We start from the raw sequence: 15,021 nt of genomic DNA on the forward strand, positions 1-15,021 counted from the left end.
GCTTCAAAGTGAGTTAAATTTCCCCAATATCTGTTTGGTCATAATGAGGTACTACCAAAGATTTTTGTTTCTGTGGCAGGATCCATACCTCTCCAAAGTGACTCTCACTTCCTGTAGAAATCATTTTTTCTCCAAGTCAGCCTAAAAAACCTCAATATCCTTCAGATTATGCTCAATTTATGGATTTGACCTGTTTCTGTCCTACTGTCCATGCTCTTGCCTCTCAACACCTGGCATAAGTCACCACCCTCTCAATCAAGGGTCCTTGTCTTGCAAGCTGCTTGGTGATCACACTATTGCTGCTGACATGAAAAAGCACCCAGTACACTCTGTAAAGTGGTTGGCATTAGGAAAAGCATCAAACCATAGAAACCATGCCAAAACTGACATTAGAGCTTGGCACAGTTCTCTGTCCTGTCCAATCCTGTCAAACCTTCCAGTCCTCACCAGGATGAAATACAGATGCTAAGTGATAATGATTATGATGATATGATTTAGCAAAATATACTTTAGTTGCAGTTTGGAACTAACTTATATCTCTCATGTACCTATTTTGAGGTAGAATGACTAGATGCTTGAATATTATACATTGTTTTCACTTCTTATACAGTATTAGTATTGTAAAATGTAAACCAGTAACATATCAATTCAGTCACATCTGATTCTTAAGTGTCACCAACCAAATCTTGTACAAATCTGTATCAGTCTTAGAGTATCTTACCATATGTCACAAAATCTATTCTGTAAACTTCTGGGAGGCATCTAAGGAAGTTCAGTAAGCAAACTGATATAATCTAACTTCACAACTAAACTTTTTTTTCTTTTACTTGTTTCAGTCATTTAACTGCTGCTGTACTGGGGTACAAACTTGAAGAATTTTTAGTCAAATGAATTACCCCCAGTACTTATTTTTAAAAAATCTGGTACTTATTCTATCGGTCACTTTTGCCAAACCACTAAGTTACAGGGTTGTGAACACAACACTGGTTGTCAGTTGGTGATAGGAGATAAACACAGACTGAAAAACACACACACACACACATACAATCGGCTTCTTTCAGTTTCTGTCTACCAAATCCACTCACAAGACTTTGATTAACCAGAGGCTACAGTAGAAAACACTTTCCCAAGGTGCCAATCAGTGGGACTGAATCCAGAACCATGTGGTTGGTAAGCAAACTTCTTACCACACAACCATGCCCACAATCTTTCTTATTAATTCCACCAATTTTACCCACGTACTCTTTTCTAAAAGCTGTAGACAATGTCTTGTCTGAAGCACACAAGCATACAAAGGTCAAGTGTTGCTTTTGTTACCATATTTCTGTTAAAATGCATTGCTTTTGTTTCAATTAATTTTGCAAATGATGAAGGGTTTAGTAAAATGGCTTTGTTATTATTAATCTGGTGTTTAGAACATAAATTATCTTGAAGTTTTGATGCAAGTGATTCAGATTACTTTGAGCCATTTGATACCAATCTGGTTGAAACAGTCCCTGGTCCAGTGATACAAACTGACTGTTTTAAAATGAGCTAAACTAAAGCTTTCCATTAGAATTCTATCATAATTTGTGATCTTCTAAACACGGTTATTTTAATTGTTGTTGGCACTCCGTCGCTTACGACGTCGAGGGTTCCAGTTGATCCGATCAACGGAACAGCCTGCTCGTGAAATTAATGTGCAAGTGGTTGAGCACTCCACAGACACGTGTACCCTTAACATAGTTCTTGGGGATATTCAGCGTGACACAGTGTGACAAGGCTGACCCATTGAATCACAGGCACAACAGAAACAGGAAGTAAGAGTGAGAGAAAGTTGTGGTGAAAGAGTACAGCAGGGTTCGCCACCATCCCCTGCCGGAGCCTAGTGGAGCTTTTAGGTGTTTTCGCTCAATAAACACTCAAAATGCCTGGGCTGGGAATCAAAACCATGATCTTATGACTGCGAGACCGCTGCCCTAACCACTGGGCCATTGCGCCTCCACTAAGGTTATTTTAATAAATTCTTTATTATTTTCAAAACTAATTGAAATAAAAACTATATTTCAAAAGAAATATGACAAACGGGTAAAAACAGGAAAATTGCATCATAGAATCGGGGAAGTCTCTCACACAGGTTGACATCAACTAGCTTCTAGTGAAGTTCCAAAAGATGTTAATTCACCTTCCAGAATTCCTTTGCTTTCTGTCTCATTATTAAAACTCTTAGTTTATCTAGCATGACATCATTCTATTTGCTAATCTGAAAGACACACCCCAAGGTGGGTGGCAGGACTTATATATGCGTCACTAATACTGCACTAAAACAATAAACCAAATAATACTTCTTAAGTACTAACAATTATATGCACCACAAATGAACCCAACTGAAGTGTAGAATGGGCCTTACCTAATGCAACCAAATCAGAAAGCATACATTGCTTAATGTTGAACAGATGAGAAAGGAGTGCTCAGTACATGTAGAGGATATATATTTTTAAAAAAAACTGAACTTAAGAGTTTGTCTTGCAAATGAGCTCATGTCACTGTGATTGTATGTGTGTCTTTGAAATAATTAGAAGAATTAAAATGACACCCACTTGACATCTAGTGTTGGTTTGTTTATGTTCCCAAAACTAATTAGTTCAGATAAAAGACCAATGCGAAGGCACATGGCCTAGTGATTAGAGCAGCAGACTCACAGTTGAGGGCTCGTGGGTTTGAACCTCAGACCGAGTGATGCGTGTGTTTATGAGCAAAACACCTAAGCTCCATGCAGCTCTGGCAGAAGGTAATGGCAAACTTCTGCTGACTCTTTCACCACAACTTTCTCTCACTCTTTCCTCTTGCCTTGAGCAGCTCACCTGTGACAGACCAGCGTCTTGTCCAGGTGGAGGAACCTATATGCCAATGAAACCAGGAAACTAGCCCTTATGAGCCAGGCATAGCTCAAGAAGGAACAAACAACAACAAGAACATAAATGACCAATAGAATAAATACCAGACTTAAAGAAAAAAAAAACAGCATAAGTACTAAGGTAAATTGGTTTTGTTAAAACCCTTCAAGGGAATGCTCAAACATGGCTATAATCTAACGAATGAAAGAAATAAAAAACAAATTGGGAACATTATTGGTTATAACAGAATCCAAGATGTACAATGTCCATTCCTTAGAAAGGTTAATGAGTTCATTATAGGTGTGAGGGCAAAAAATAACTGGGCATATAATTTGATAGCCAATCAATGTAAGAAGAGCAAACATATGTGCTAACTGAAGAAATGTTGTGTTGGCAGTGGAGGTTATCTGAAGTGGGGAAAAGAAAATCGAGAGAGATCTTAGAAGAAGCAGGGTGAGAATAATTATTTCTAAGATAAGATACAAGACCTCAAATTTGGGGCAAGGGGAGGTAAATACGGTTGAATATATCAACCCCAGTGTATGACTGGTACTTTAGTTTATTGACTCTGGAAGGATTAAAAGCAAAAAATTAATTTTGTCAAGATTTATATCTTAGATTACTAAATCCCACACACCAGATAATGTTGTGTTGCAAACATATGCAACCCACACTTTTATAAAAGAACAGATGTTAAAACAATGACGATGATAATGATTTCACCATGTTTTTTTTGGGGGGGGGGGAGCTTAGTATGTCAAACAATAGTAAAAAATCTCTTTACTACATACTTGATACTTCTTAGATTTAAGTTAACTTAGCAAATTTCCAACTTAGTAGACTGCCTAGCCCTCTTTCTCCTTGAAAGTTTATTAAATTACTGACTAATTTCGACTCAAGTTACCCAAGAAAGAACCTGTCCATTTTAAAATGTATTTTTATGTCAGTGTGTATGTGTCTGCATGTGTGTGTGTATATATGTGTGTTGTACATGCCTGTGTGTACGCATACACACGTGCGCGCGCACAGAATGCAACTAACTTTAATGCTTGCTTACTCTTTTTGTATTCTATTATTTTTTAATCATACCTTTCTCTTTTTGCTGTCTGCAGCAATTAAATAAATGAACGTTGTTGTTGTTGTTATTATTATTATTATTATTATTATTATTATTATTATTATTATTATTATTGTTATTATTATTGCTGCTGTTGTCGCTGCTGCTGCCAAAAGCTTTGGCAGTCTTGACAGTTATGTATTTCTGTGTTGGGTAAGAAAGAAATTTGATCTCTGATATAGTTAAAAATTAATTGTAATTTATAAATAGTAAAAAGTTTTTTGGAGAGTAACTGAGAAAAGTTACAGTTTTGCTTGTTGCAATCTTAGAAATGTTCGTAATGCTCATAAATGGAGGAGTTGGATAATTCTTTTATAATTTATTTTTCCATTTCATATCTTAGAGAAGCAAAGAGGAAGGAGAAGAAAAGAACACAGAGTTAGTGTATTATTTTTAGATCAGTCATATGGAAAGAGAATGTCTAGACAGTATAATTTTCAATGATAGCAAAAGAAAAAAGAAGAAAAAGATTGGATAAGAATTTTTGTCTTGTATTATAATAATAATAATAATAATCATCATCATCATCATCATCGTTTAACGTCCGCTTTCCATGCTAGCATGGGTTGGACGATTAATTCTTTCTACTATAGGCACAAGGTCTTGATTTTTGTGGGGAGTGGGACAATCGATCACGTCAACCCCAGTACTTGACTGGTACTTACTTTATTGACCTCAAAAGGGGGAAAGACAAAGTTGACTTTGGTGGAATTTGAACTCAGAGCATAAAGACAGATGAAATGCCACTAAGCATTTTGCCCAGTGTGCTAATGATTCTGCCAGCACTCCAACTTTAATGATGATGATGATGATGATAATAATAATAATGACAATGACAATGACAATAATAATAATAATAATAATAATATTCATCATCATTTAATGTTTACTTTTCCATGTTTGCATGGATCAGATGGAATTTATCGAGACAGCTTTTCTACAGCTGGATGCTTATCCTGTCACCAAATCTCATCTGTTTCCAAGCAAAGTAATATTTCTCCATAGCTAGACATGTTTTTCATGGAAACTGGAAATGAATATCCCCATTTACAACCATCACATTCTGCTTAGGCAAGGAAGGAGAGAGAGAGAGAGAGAGAGAGAGAGAGAGACACACACACACACACACACACACACTTCAATTTCACTCTACTGAATCTACTCACAGCTTACACATCTTTGGTTAGCCTGGAGATATAGTAAAGACACTTGTCCAAGGTGCCATGCGGTGGGACTGAACCTGAGGCCACATGGTTGTATCTGTTGCTTGCTAAATGATTGCATTACCAATTACACCACAGAATTCTTGATTCTTCCCACTTTTCAGATTAAATTCTATAAATTATTTCTGTTATTCTGTTATACTGACCAAACCTTTTCATTTCAACAAGATAATTCATCACATGGTACCAGAAAAGCATGCTAATTCTACTGTTGCTCTTTTTATTCTTTCATTCTTTTACTTGACTGTGGCCATGCTGGAGAGTTTTAGTTGAATGACATGTGGCCATGCCTTGAAGAATTTTAGTCAAATAAATCGACCCCAGTAGTTATTTTTTCAGGCCTGGTACTTGTTGAATTGGTCTCTTTTGTCAAACCACTAAGTGATGGGGACATAAACACACTAATGCTGATTGTCAAGTGGTGGTGGGGTACAAACACAGACACAAAGACATATACACATACATACACACATATGCACACACACACGCACACAAACATGTGCACACACACACACATACACACACATACACGCACACACACACACACACACACACAAGCTTCCTTCACTTTACATCTATCAAATCCACTCACAAGGCTTTGGTCGGTTCAAGGCTATAGTAGAAGACACTTGCCCAAGGTGCCATGCAGTGGGACTGAACCTGGAACCATGTGGTTGGAAAGCAAACTTATTACCACACAGCTACACTTACATCTTGCTTCTTCCTTCTTTTCAAGTTAGATTCTATAAATTATTTCTGTCATTCTGTTATGCTAACCAAACCATTTCATTTCAACAAGGTAAATTCATCATATGGTACCAGAAAAACATGTTAATTTTACTGTTGATCTTTTTGGTGCTAATTATGCCTAACCATATCATTTACAATTGCTGTTCATTTATACTTATGTGATTGTATACTTCTTATTCAGGAAGATCCAGAATCTACTGGAAAGGATTCAGCCAGAAATGTCACATCTGAAAGGGTTCCATTTTCTTCAAAATGTGAGGCAGAAACTGTTGGTAAGTCTTCACCGAAATAATGGATTCTTTTGACAAGTTACACAAAATGAAAACGTTGATTATTTAACCCTGTAGCATTTAAACGGGCCAGCTCCAGCCTCTTGCATGTGCCCTGCAATGTCATTGTATAAATGAGCCTTACATTTGACAGTGTAATCTGAATGCTAAAGGGTCAAGAATTGGATTAAATACTGATAAATTTGTGAATTTTATGTCCATTTTCACAGCTAGATGCTTTTCCTGTCTCTAGTTCTTACTTTTTTGTTTTGTCTTCAAAAATGCAGATCTAACAGGTACTTACTTAACAGGGAATGTGAACACAACATGATTGTTAAGGGCATCTGGCAGTAGAAAATCTGCTTTTATAAACCTTTTGCAACTCACGCAAGCATAGAAAAGTGGGCATTAATATAATGATGTTGATAAGGCTAATGATATATCTGAAGGTGCATAGTGGTTAGAATATTGGGTTTACAATTTTGAGGTTATTAGTTCAATTCCTGGACTGGGCTGTGTGTTGTGTTCTTGTGCAAAGCACCTTGTTTCACATTGCTCCAGTTCTCTCAACTGTAGGAATGAGTTGTGATGTCATTGGTGCTAAGCTGTAGTAGCTTTTGCCTTTCCCTTGGATAACATTGGTGGCACAGAGAGGGAAGATTGATATGCATGGATGACTGCTAGTCTTCCACACAAACCACCTTGCAAAGACTTGTGCTTCAGAGGAGAACTTTGCTAGTGCAATCCCATGGTCAAATCTGCTGGAAGCACTTTCTAAGGTTCCTGGACTGAATGTTTTGTCCTATATTACTTTAGTTCATCTGGTAATGTTACTTGTACTATAATAGACTTATATCTCCTCCATAGATAAATTTATCTCTTATCCACATTATGTCTGTGAAAGCAGAGATACTCAAGGGCTTGTTTTGGCTTAGGAGACAGTTTACAGCCTAATTAGGCATAGTACTAGTTTTGGGAAGCTAACTATATAGATCTCCCACAACATAGATCTTACGTAGATGTATGTTAACAATACACACAAGTTCTAGCTTATGGCAGAAAGCTATAAAACTTTTGTAGGATAGAGGTTTTGTCAAGTAACAGATAAAGATTGGCAAGACTTGAAATCAGAATATAAAGAATGTAAGTTAACACTACAAGGCATTCTACCATTGCTGCCATCTCATTGCCCTAGTAATACACCTGATTTGTTTCTTTCAGAAGCATAAAGGTGTTTCTAGTTTCTTTATCACATAGAATGGATCAATACTGCTGGAGTTTTGTGATGCAAATGACTTGATGAATGATCTGCAACACTAACTTCAGGAAACCAACCATCCACCTGATCACGTATCAGTCTGTTGGGCACATAAGCTGGATTGACTACATTATCACCAGAAAGAGGGATAATTAGATTTTGTGAATATGAAGAACTTCTCTGGTGGAGAATGTACAATTCAACATAGGTTAGTAGTCAATGACTTCAGATGTAGAGATAGAAGAACTCAGAGATAGACAGCAGTCTTGAAAAGACAGATATGGGAACTTAAGTATCCTTTGAGTAGTAAGAGATTTAGAGATGTTCAAATTGAGGCATTGACATGAAGGAGAAGGAGAGATAGAGATGTATAGCGTAGAGGACAACTGAAAGTTCTTATGGAACAACTTACTGAGGGCAACAGACCAAATCTGTGGATGGAACAAAATCCCATCCTGATGTAGTGATGGAATTGTGAGGTAGATAGAGCTATAAAAGCTAAAAGATAGACCTGGAAAGACTGGGAAAGTAGGTATCAGAGAATGATATCATATAGCAGGAAGAAAAACTAGGCAACTGGTTTACATAGCAAAGTGAGAAGCAGAAAGTAGATTTGTCAGTGTCCTACAGCATGAAGATCAGCAGGTACTGCAAACTGTAACTTATTTGTTTCCATTCCTGGTCTAAATTCACTATATAATTAGCATATTTCTTAATTCATTCCTGATATAATTCTTTTTTGGGTGACTCATTAACCTTATTGTTCTAACTTTGTGTAATCTTGAGCTCCTGGCTTCTTTGCCAATGAAACAAAAACATATTCTTTCATCTCACTGGCTATGTGTCCGTTCTCATTATATAAGTCTCCTAAGTTGTGATTGTCTAATGTTTTTTAAATGCTTCTGCTGGTATTTCATCTTCTCCACTTGTCTTTCCATCTTTGATTGACTTTATTATATTACCTATTATTATTATTATTATTATTATTATTATTATTAAAGTAGCTTGCTTACCAACCACATGGTTCCGGGTTCATTCCTACTGCGTGGCACCTTGGGCAAGTGTCTTCTACTATAGCCTCAGGCCGACCGAAGCCTTGTGAGTGGATTTGGTAGACGGAAACTGAAAGAAGCCCGTCGTATATATGTATATATATATATATGTGTATGTGTGTGTATATGTCCGTGTGTCTGTGTCCCCCCAACATCGCTTGACAACCAATGGTGGTGTGTTTAGGTCCCCGTACCTTAGCGGTTCGGCAAAAGAGAACGATAGAATAAGTACTAGGCATCCAAAGAATAAGTCCTGGGGTTGATTTGCTCGACTAAAGGCAGTGCTCCAGCATGGCCGCAGTCAAATGACTGAAACAAGTAAAAGAGTAAAAGAGAGTAAAGAGTATTATTATTAAGGTAGTGTGAGCTGGTAGAATCGTTTGCACCCTGGATGAAATGCTTAGTGACATTTCATCCATCTTTACGTTGAGTTAAATTCTGCCAAGGTCGACTTTGCCTTTCATCCTTTTGGGGTCAATAAACTAAGTACCAGTGAAACACTGGGGTCGTTGTAATGGCTGCCCTTGTGCTTATAGTAGAAAGTATTATTATGATTATTTTTATTATTAAGGCGGTGAGCAGGCAAAATGCTTAGCAGTATTTTGCCTGTGATTACATTCTGAGTTCAAATTCCGCTGAGGTAAACTTTGCCTTTCATCCTTTCAGGGTCGATAAAATAAGTACCAGTTGAACACTGGGGTTGATGTAATCAACTCATCCTCTCCCCCAAAATTGCTGCCCATGTGGAAAAATTTGGAACTATTATTATTATTATTGTTCAGTAGTTTTATTTTTATAGCGTGCTTTCACTTCACTACCGAGCGCAGCTCTGTGTGCCTTGCGTATGTACTGTGGTTTGCTGTGATGCTCTTATGGTTACTGTATTGAAAGTGTTTTGCGTAGGATGTGTGCAGTGCCCAGTAGTGCAATTTTCTGTATGTTATATATATTTGTAAGTCCTGGTGTTTTTGTTATGCATTTGTCTGAATATTTTTTTATCATACCTAATTATATTACTTGTTCCAGTCATTTGACTGTGGCCATGCTGGAGCACTGCCTTTAGTCAAGCAAATCGCCCCCAGGAGTTATTCTTTGTAAGCCTAATACTTACTCTATCGGTCTCTTTTGCCAAAGCGCTAAGTTACGGGGACGTAAGCACACCAGCATTTGTTGTCAAGCGATGTTGTGAGGACAAACATAGACACACAAACATATACACACACATACACACACACACACACACACACACACACGCACACACACACACACACACACACACACACACATATATACGATGGGCTTCTTTCAGTTTCCGTCTACCAAATCCACTCACAAGGCTTTGGTTGGCCTGAGGCTATAGTAGAAGACACTTGCCCAAGGTGCCACGCAGTGGGACTGAACCCAGAACCATGTGGTTGGTAAGCAAGCTACTTACCACACAGCCACTCCTACGCCTAGGACATTTTCAGCATGGCACCTACTCCCACATTAAAATAAAGTTTACTCTCAAAGTTTTTTGTCACTATTTCCAAGACCCCAGTAACAGCCCATTGTACCATGACTTTATTAACTTCTGTGTTCCAGTACTTGAGGATTACCTACTTTAAGTCATTGTGATACTCTACCTTTTCTTTTTATTTCTATTTTCTATTTACTCTGCTATCAAATAAACATGCCACATTGATTATAATACATAGTTTCTTCTTGTCACTGACTACAATATCCAGTCTATTGTGTTTTATTGTTCTTTTGTTTACTCTTATGAAAGTTCCACAACAACCTCACTTCATTGTTTTCAAGTGCTTTTCCAAGAAAATGACTAAATCTCTTTTCTGCGCTTTTCATTTTTTTGTATTCATTCTAGGCTGTCAACATTCCAATACAACATGAGCTATAGTCTCATCTGAATCATTGCATATTCTACTTTTGGGTGAACAGTCTTACTAATCTATCATCCTGTTAATCCATTTAGGGCCTTACCCCATCTTCCACCTTTTAATTTTTTTATCATAGCAAGTTTTCTTTATCTTCATCATTTTTGTCTTTTTTGAAAAATACTGAGTGGAGCTCCATTCCTCCAAAGTGTCTATAGTAGAAAGGATTATTATTATTATTATTATTATTATTATTATTATTATTTTGTTTTGAATTTGAGAAAGACAGACGTACTGTCGAAATATTGTTCAACGAATAAAACATCTATACAATCGAATCGCGCTCTTCGTCTTGACTATTTACCTTCGTGAAGAGTTACGTCAATCCTTTTTTAAAATATTATTATTATTATTATTATTATTATTATTATTATTATTATTATTATTATTCTATGTTTGACTTTTGCTTTGCATTTGTACAAGTTGGATCCAAGTCTCACCCAGAGACCTCAAGATACAGCAAGTTAGAAGTTCATGTAGGTGTTACGCCTAGGGTACCATATATTTCGATTTGTACATAGTGTTATTATTATTATTATTATTATTATTATTATTATTATTATTAGTTAAGGAATTGTTATTAAAATGTCATTTTATATTTTTCTTTTAGATAATAAAGATAAGGAGTTACTTGCACACATTTCTACTGATTCTGGCAACCCTAAATATATTCCAACTGAATGTTCTCCAATTCCAAAACGTCGCAGACTCAACGCAGAACATGGCAATGAATCTAGCAGAGATGATATCACTGCCACTCATAAATCTGAGATAGACAGCACCACTCAGTTGGTTAAAACAGAGGGAAAGAACATGGATGGAGATAGCAGTGACTCAGAAAGTAGCCACAGTGATAGGACAGAGTTAAAGGGCAGCTGCACCGATAACATTGATGTGAATGATACAGTGAGTGACAGTCATAAGGAATATTGTACCAGGGAAACAACTAATATTTCAGAGTGTGATATTACCAGTTTTCCACTCTGTGATATTAGACAGTGGGGCTATGAAGTAGACACTGTTCAACTTCATGCTAAACTAAAAGAATTGGATCCAACCAGTGCCCAGAAAATCCATCCAAATGATCGACGAAAATTAATCAGGTTGGTTGCTCGAATTAAATGTTGATATTTCATTGCTCTTTTTTTTTAATTCAAATGCGAATTTTCTTTTTTCATCTTTTGACATTTATATTCTTATATTCTTTTAATCTCTTTACTGGTTTCAGTCATTGGACTGTGACCATGTTGGGGCACTGTCTTGGTGAGTTTAGTCAATCGAATTGACCCTGATAGTTATTTTTAAGTTTGGTACTTATTTATTGGTTTCTAGCTTACCAGAGTGGAGGCGCAATGGCCCAGTGGTTAGGGCAGCGGACGCGCAGTCATAGGATCGCGGTTTCGATTCCCAGACCGGGCGTTGTGAGTGTTTATTGAGCGAAAACACCTAAAGCTCCACGAGGCTCCGGCAGGGGATGGTGGCGAACCCTGCTGTACTCTTCCACCACAACTTTCTCTCACTCTTACTTCTTGTTTCTGTTGTGCCTGTAATTCAAAGGGTCAGCCTTGTCACACTGTGTCACGCTGAATATCCCCGAGACCTACATTAAGGGTACACGTGTCTGTGGAGTGCTCAGCCACTTGCATGTTAATTTCACGATCAGGCTGTTCCATTGATCGGATCGACTGGAACCCTCGATGTCGTAAGCGACGGAGTGCCAACAGCCACAGCTTACCAGGACATAAACAAAAGAATACTGATTGTCAAAGACCACAACAAATATGAACTCAAACAAATACACACACACACACACACACCGTGTATATGGGCCTTGAATGCAGAAGACTACCAAAGGCAAGAAAGAAATGAGGCAGATATGTGCGCATGGATGTGAAATGTTAATACACACGAATGTCATGATGATGATCATCATTATTTTAATGTCCACTTTTCCATGCTCACATGGGTCGGACAGAATTTTGATGCGGTGGACTTTCTATGGTTGGATGTGCTTCCTTTCACCAATGCTCACCTGTTTCCAACTTAAGTAATATTCCCTATGTCTAGATATTGTTTTCACAGAAATTTGAGAGTGAAGGACACCACTTGCTTGCTAGTGACATTCTGTCACATAACATCAAGGCAATGAGACAGTGATACACATGCATACACATGCATGCACATGAACAGACTCACATGCGCATGCACACACACACACACACACACACACCTGGGGTATGATGGGAATCAGGTGTTCTGTATAAGAGAGAAAGCTGCACTGGTGTGAGAATGTGATATACATGGAAGATGATCACTGCATTAAACATGCAAACAAGGGTATGCAAATGTTGGTAGACTACATTAAACCTACATAAAGCAACTGTGTGAAGACTGAGTGCACCTGAGAAGACCTACCACATGCAATAGCAGAGTTAACAGACTGGTGATCTGTGCAATAAGCACAACTGGATGATGATGACGATGATGATGATGAGGAGGAGGAGGAGGAGGAGAACGACGACAACACATAAGGTTGTTGAGCAATCAAAGTGAACCTGTGGAAAAAGGAGACCGAGGAAGACTTGGCATGAAATACTGAAGGCTGACCTGAGGATGTCTCACAAAGGAGAAGGTAAAGGATCATACTCATTGGCAATATGCAGTGCTACAGAAGCCATGACCACTCATGGCAACACGTACCCGAATACAAGGGTTAAGAGGCTACAATATTATGTACCCTACCAAACCTACATCTATTGCACCCTCACCTTACATCTTCAACCCTGCTTCCCAATCACCAATTGCTTACTCCTTTTCTCCTTTCACCCATCTCCTTATCACTCATAGACCCTTATTTCTCATCTTGCCAACACCTGATTGCACCATCTTCATCAGAATCCAACCTTCCTTCCTCCTTCACTACATCTATGTATAGGACCACCATCAAGCCCCTACTCAATACATTCTAACTTCATCCTACTATGCTGCCAGTCATCACTCTCTCTCTCTCTCTCTCTCTCTCTCTCTCTCTCTCTCTCTCTCTCTCTCTCTCTCTCTCCTCCAGGCTACTTCTGTTGTTACCCATCACTTACTCTCAACTTTATCTCACCATCCACCTCTACCTTTATCTACCCCTGTCATTGCCAATCATCCCACCCTCACTTTATTCCTAATAGCCTTACCTTTTTCCATCATACTGTTGCTCTTTTCATCCCCACCTCCATCCTTACCTTTAGCACCTCTGTTATTGCAAATCACTCACCTCCAATACCACTCCCACATATTCCTACCATCTTCCCATCATATTCTTACTCCTCCTTCTTTTCACCCATTCTGGTTCTTATTTCTTTATTACCCACAAGGGGCTACACACAGAGGTGACAAACAAGGACAGACAAACGGATTAAGTCAATTATATCGACCTCAGTGCGTAACTGGTACTTATTTAATTGACCCCGAAGGGATGAAAGGCAAAGTTGACCTCGGCGGAATTTGAACTCAGAACGTAGTAGCAACAGACAAAATATCGCTAAGCATTTTGCCCGGCGTGCTAACGTTTCTGCCAGCTCATCGCCTTCACCCATTCTGGTTCTTCTGATATGATTACTCCCTCTCTTTCCCCTCACTCCCTCTCATCTCCCCTCCCTCCTCCTCTCATTCTTCTCCTAGATCACCAGAGTAAATGTATGCACCCTAAATTATTGACTACTCTCTACACCCAAACTTACATCTCTATCTCCACCTCTCAGATACTCATTTCTGACTATAATTTTATCACTCCCTCTTCTTTCTCACTTTGGTCTACACACTAAGTTATCAATATATTATCAACTACTCTTTCTGTATTTACACTTACCCACCACCTTACTGTTCATACAGTACAGTGGCTGGGGAGAAAAAGTGTAAGGTTGTAAGGTCCCTTTAGTCATGTCTTACTGGGGTCTACTCAACCCTTCTAAGTTGATGTGATGAGAAAATGCACCCACTACACTTTGTGAAGTGGTTGGTAGTAGGAAGGGCATCAAGCCATAAAACCCAAGCCAAAAGTCTATGGGAGCATTGGTTCCTAATGGGAGATGACCCAAATCATGACAACCCAATTCATGCCAGCACGGCAAGTGAAAATAAGATAACACTGCCTTTCATTTAACATCCACCTTTCCATACTTGTATGAGTTTGAATGAAGAATTAGCTAAGGAAGGAGCTTATGAGCCGAGATGCTTCTTGTAGACATCTTTTTATCTGTTCTTCAAGTTATTAGATTTCTTTATACCACAGGTCAGATATGACCTTTTGTTAACAAGGAATGAACACTACTTTGCTCAAGCAGTGACAAGGATAGAATATAAGCATACATGCAAATTTGTGTATGCAGGCGTAGGAGTGGCTGTGTGGTAAGTAGCTTGCTTACAAACCACATGGTTCGGGGTTCAGTCCCACTGTGTGGCACCTTGGGCAAGTGTCTTCTACTATAGCCTCGGACCGACCAATGCCTTGTGAGTGGATTTGGTAGACGGAAACTGAAAGAAGCCCGTCGTATA

General features: G+C 38.3%; 1 protein-coding gene across 1 annotated transcript in view; it reads left to right on the forward strand.

The window, feature by feature from the left end:
- Window positions 1-6,089: 6,089 nt before the first annotated feature.
- Window positions 6,090-15,021, forward strand: part of LOC106876196 (tRNA dimethylallyltransferase) — a 170,886-nt gene continuing 161,954 nt past the window's right edge. Inside the window, exons 1-2 of the mRNA XM_052970466.1 lie at window positions 6,090-6,238; window positions 11,090-11,582. Coding sequence (XP_052826426.1) covers window positions 11,293-11,582 — 290 coding nt within the window. The 5' untranslated portion in view covers window positions 6,090-6,238; window positions 11,090-11,292. The remainder of the gene's footprint in view (window positions 6,239-11,089; window positions 11,583-15,021) is intronic.

This window comes from Octopus bimaculoides, chromosome 9 (genome assembly GCF_001194135.2).
Source record: "Octopus bimaculoides isolate UCB-OBI-ISO-001 chromosome 9, ASM119413v2, whole genome shotgun sequence".
Lineage (NCBI taxonomy): Eukaryota > Metazoa > Mollusca > Cephalopoda > Octopoda > Octopodidae > Octopus > Octopus bimaculoides.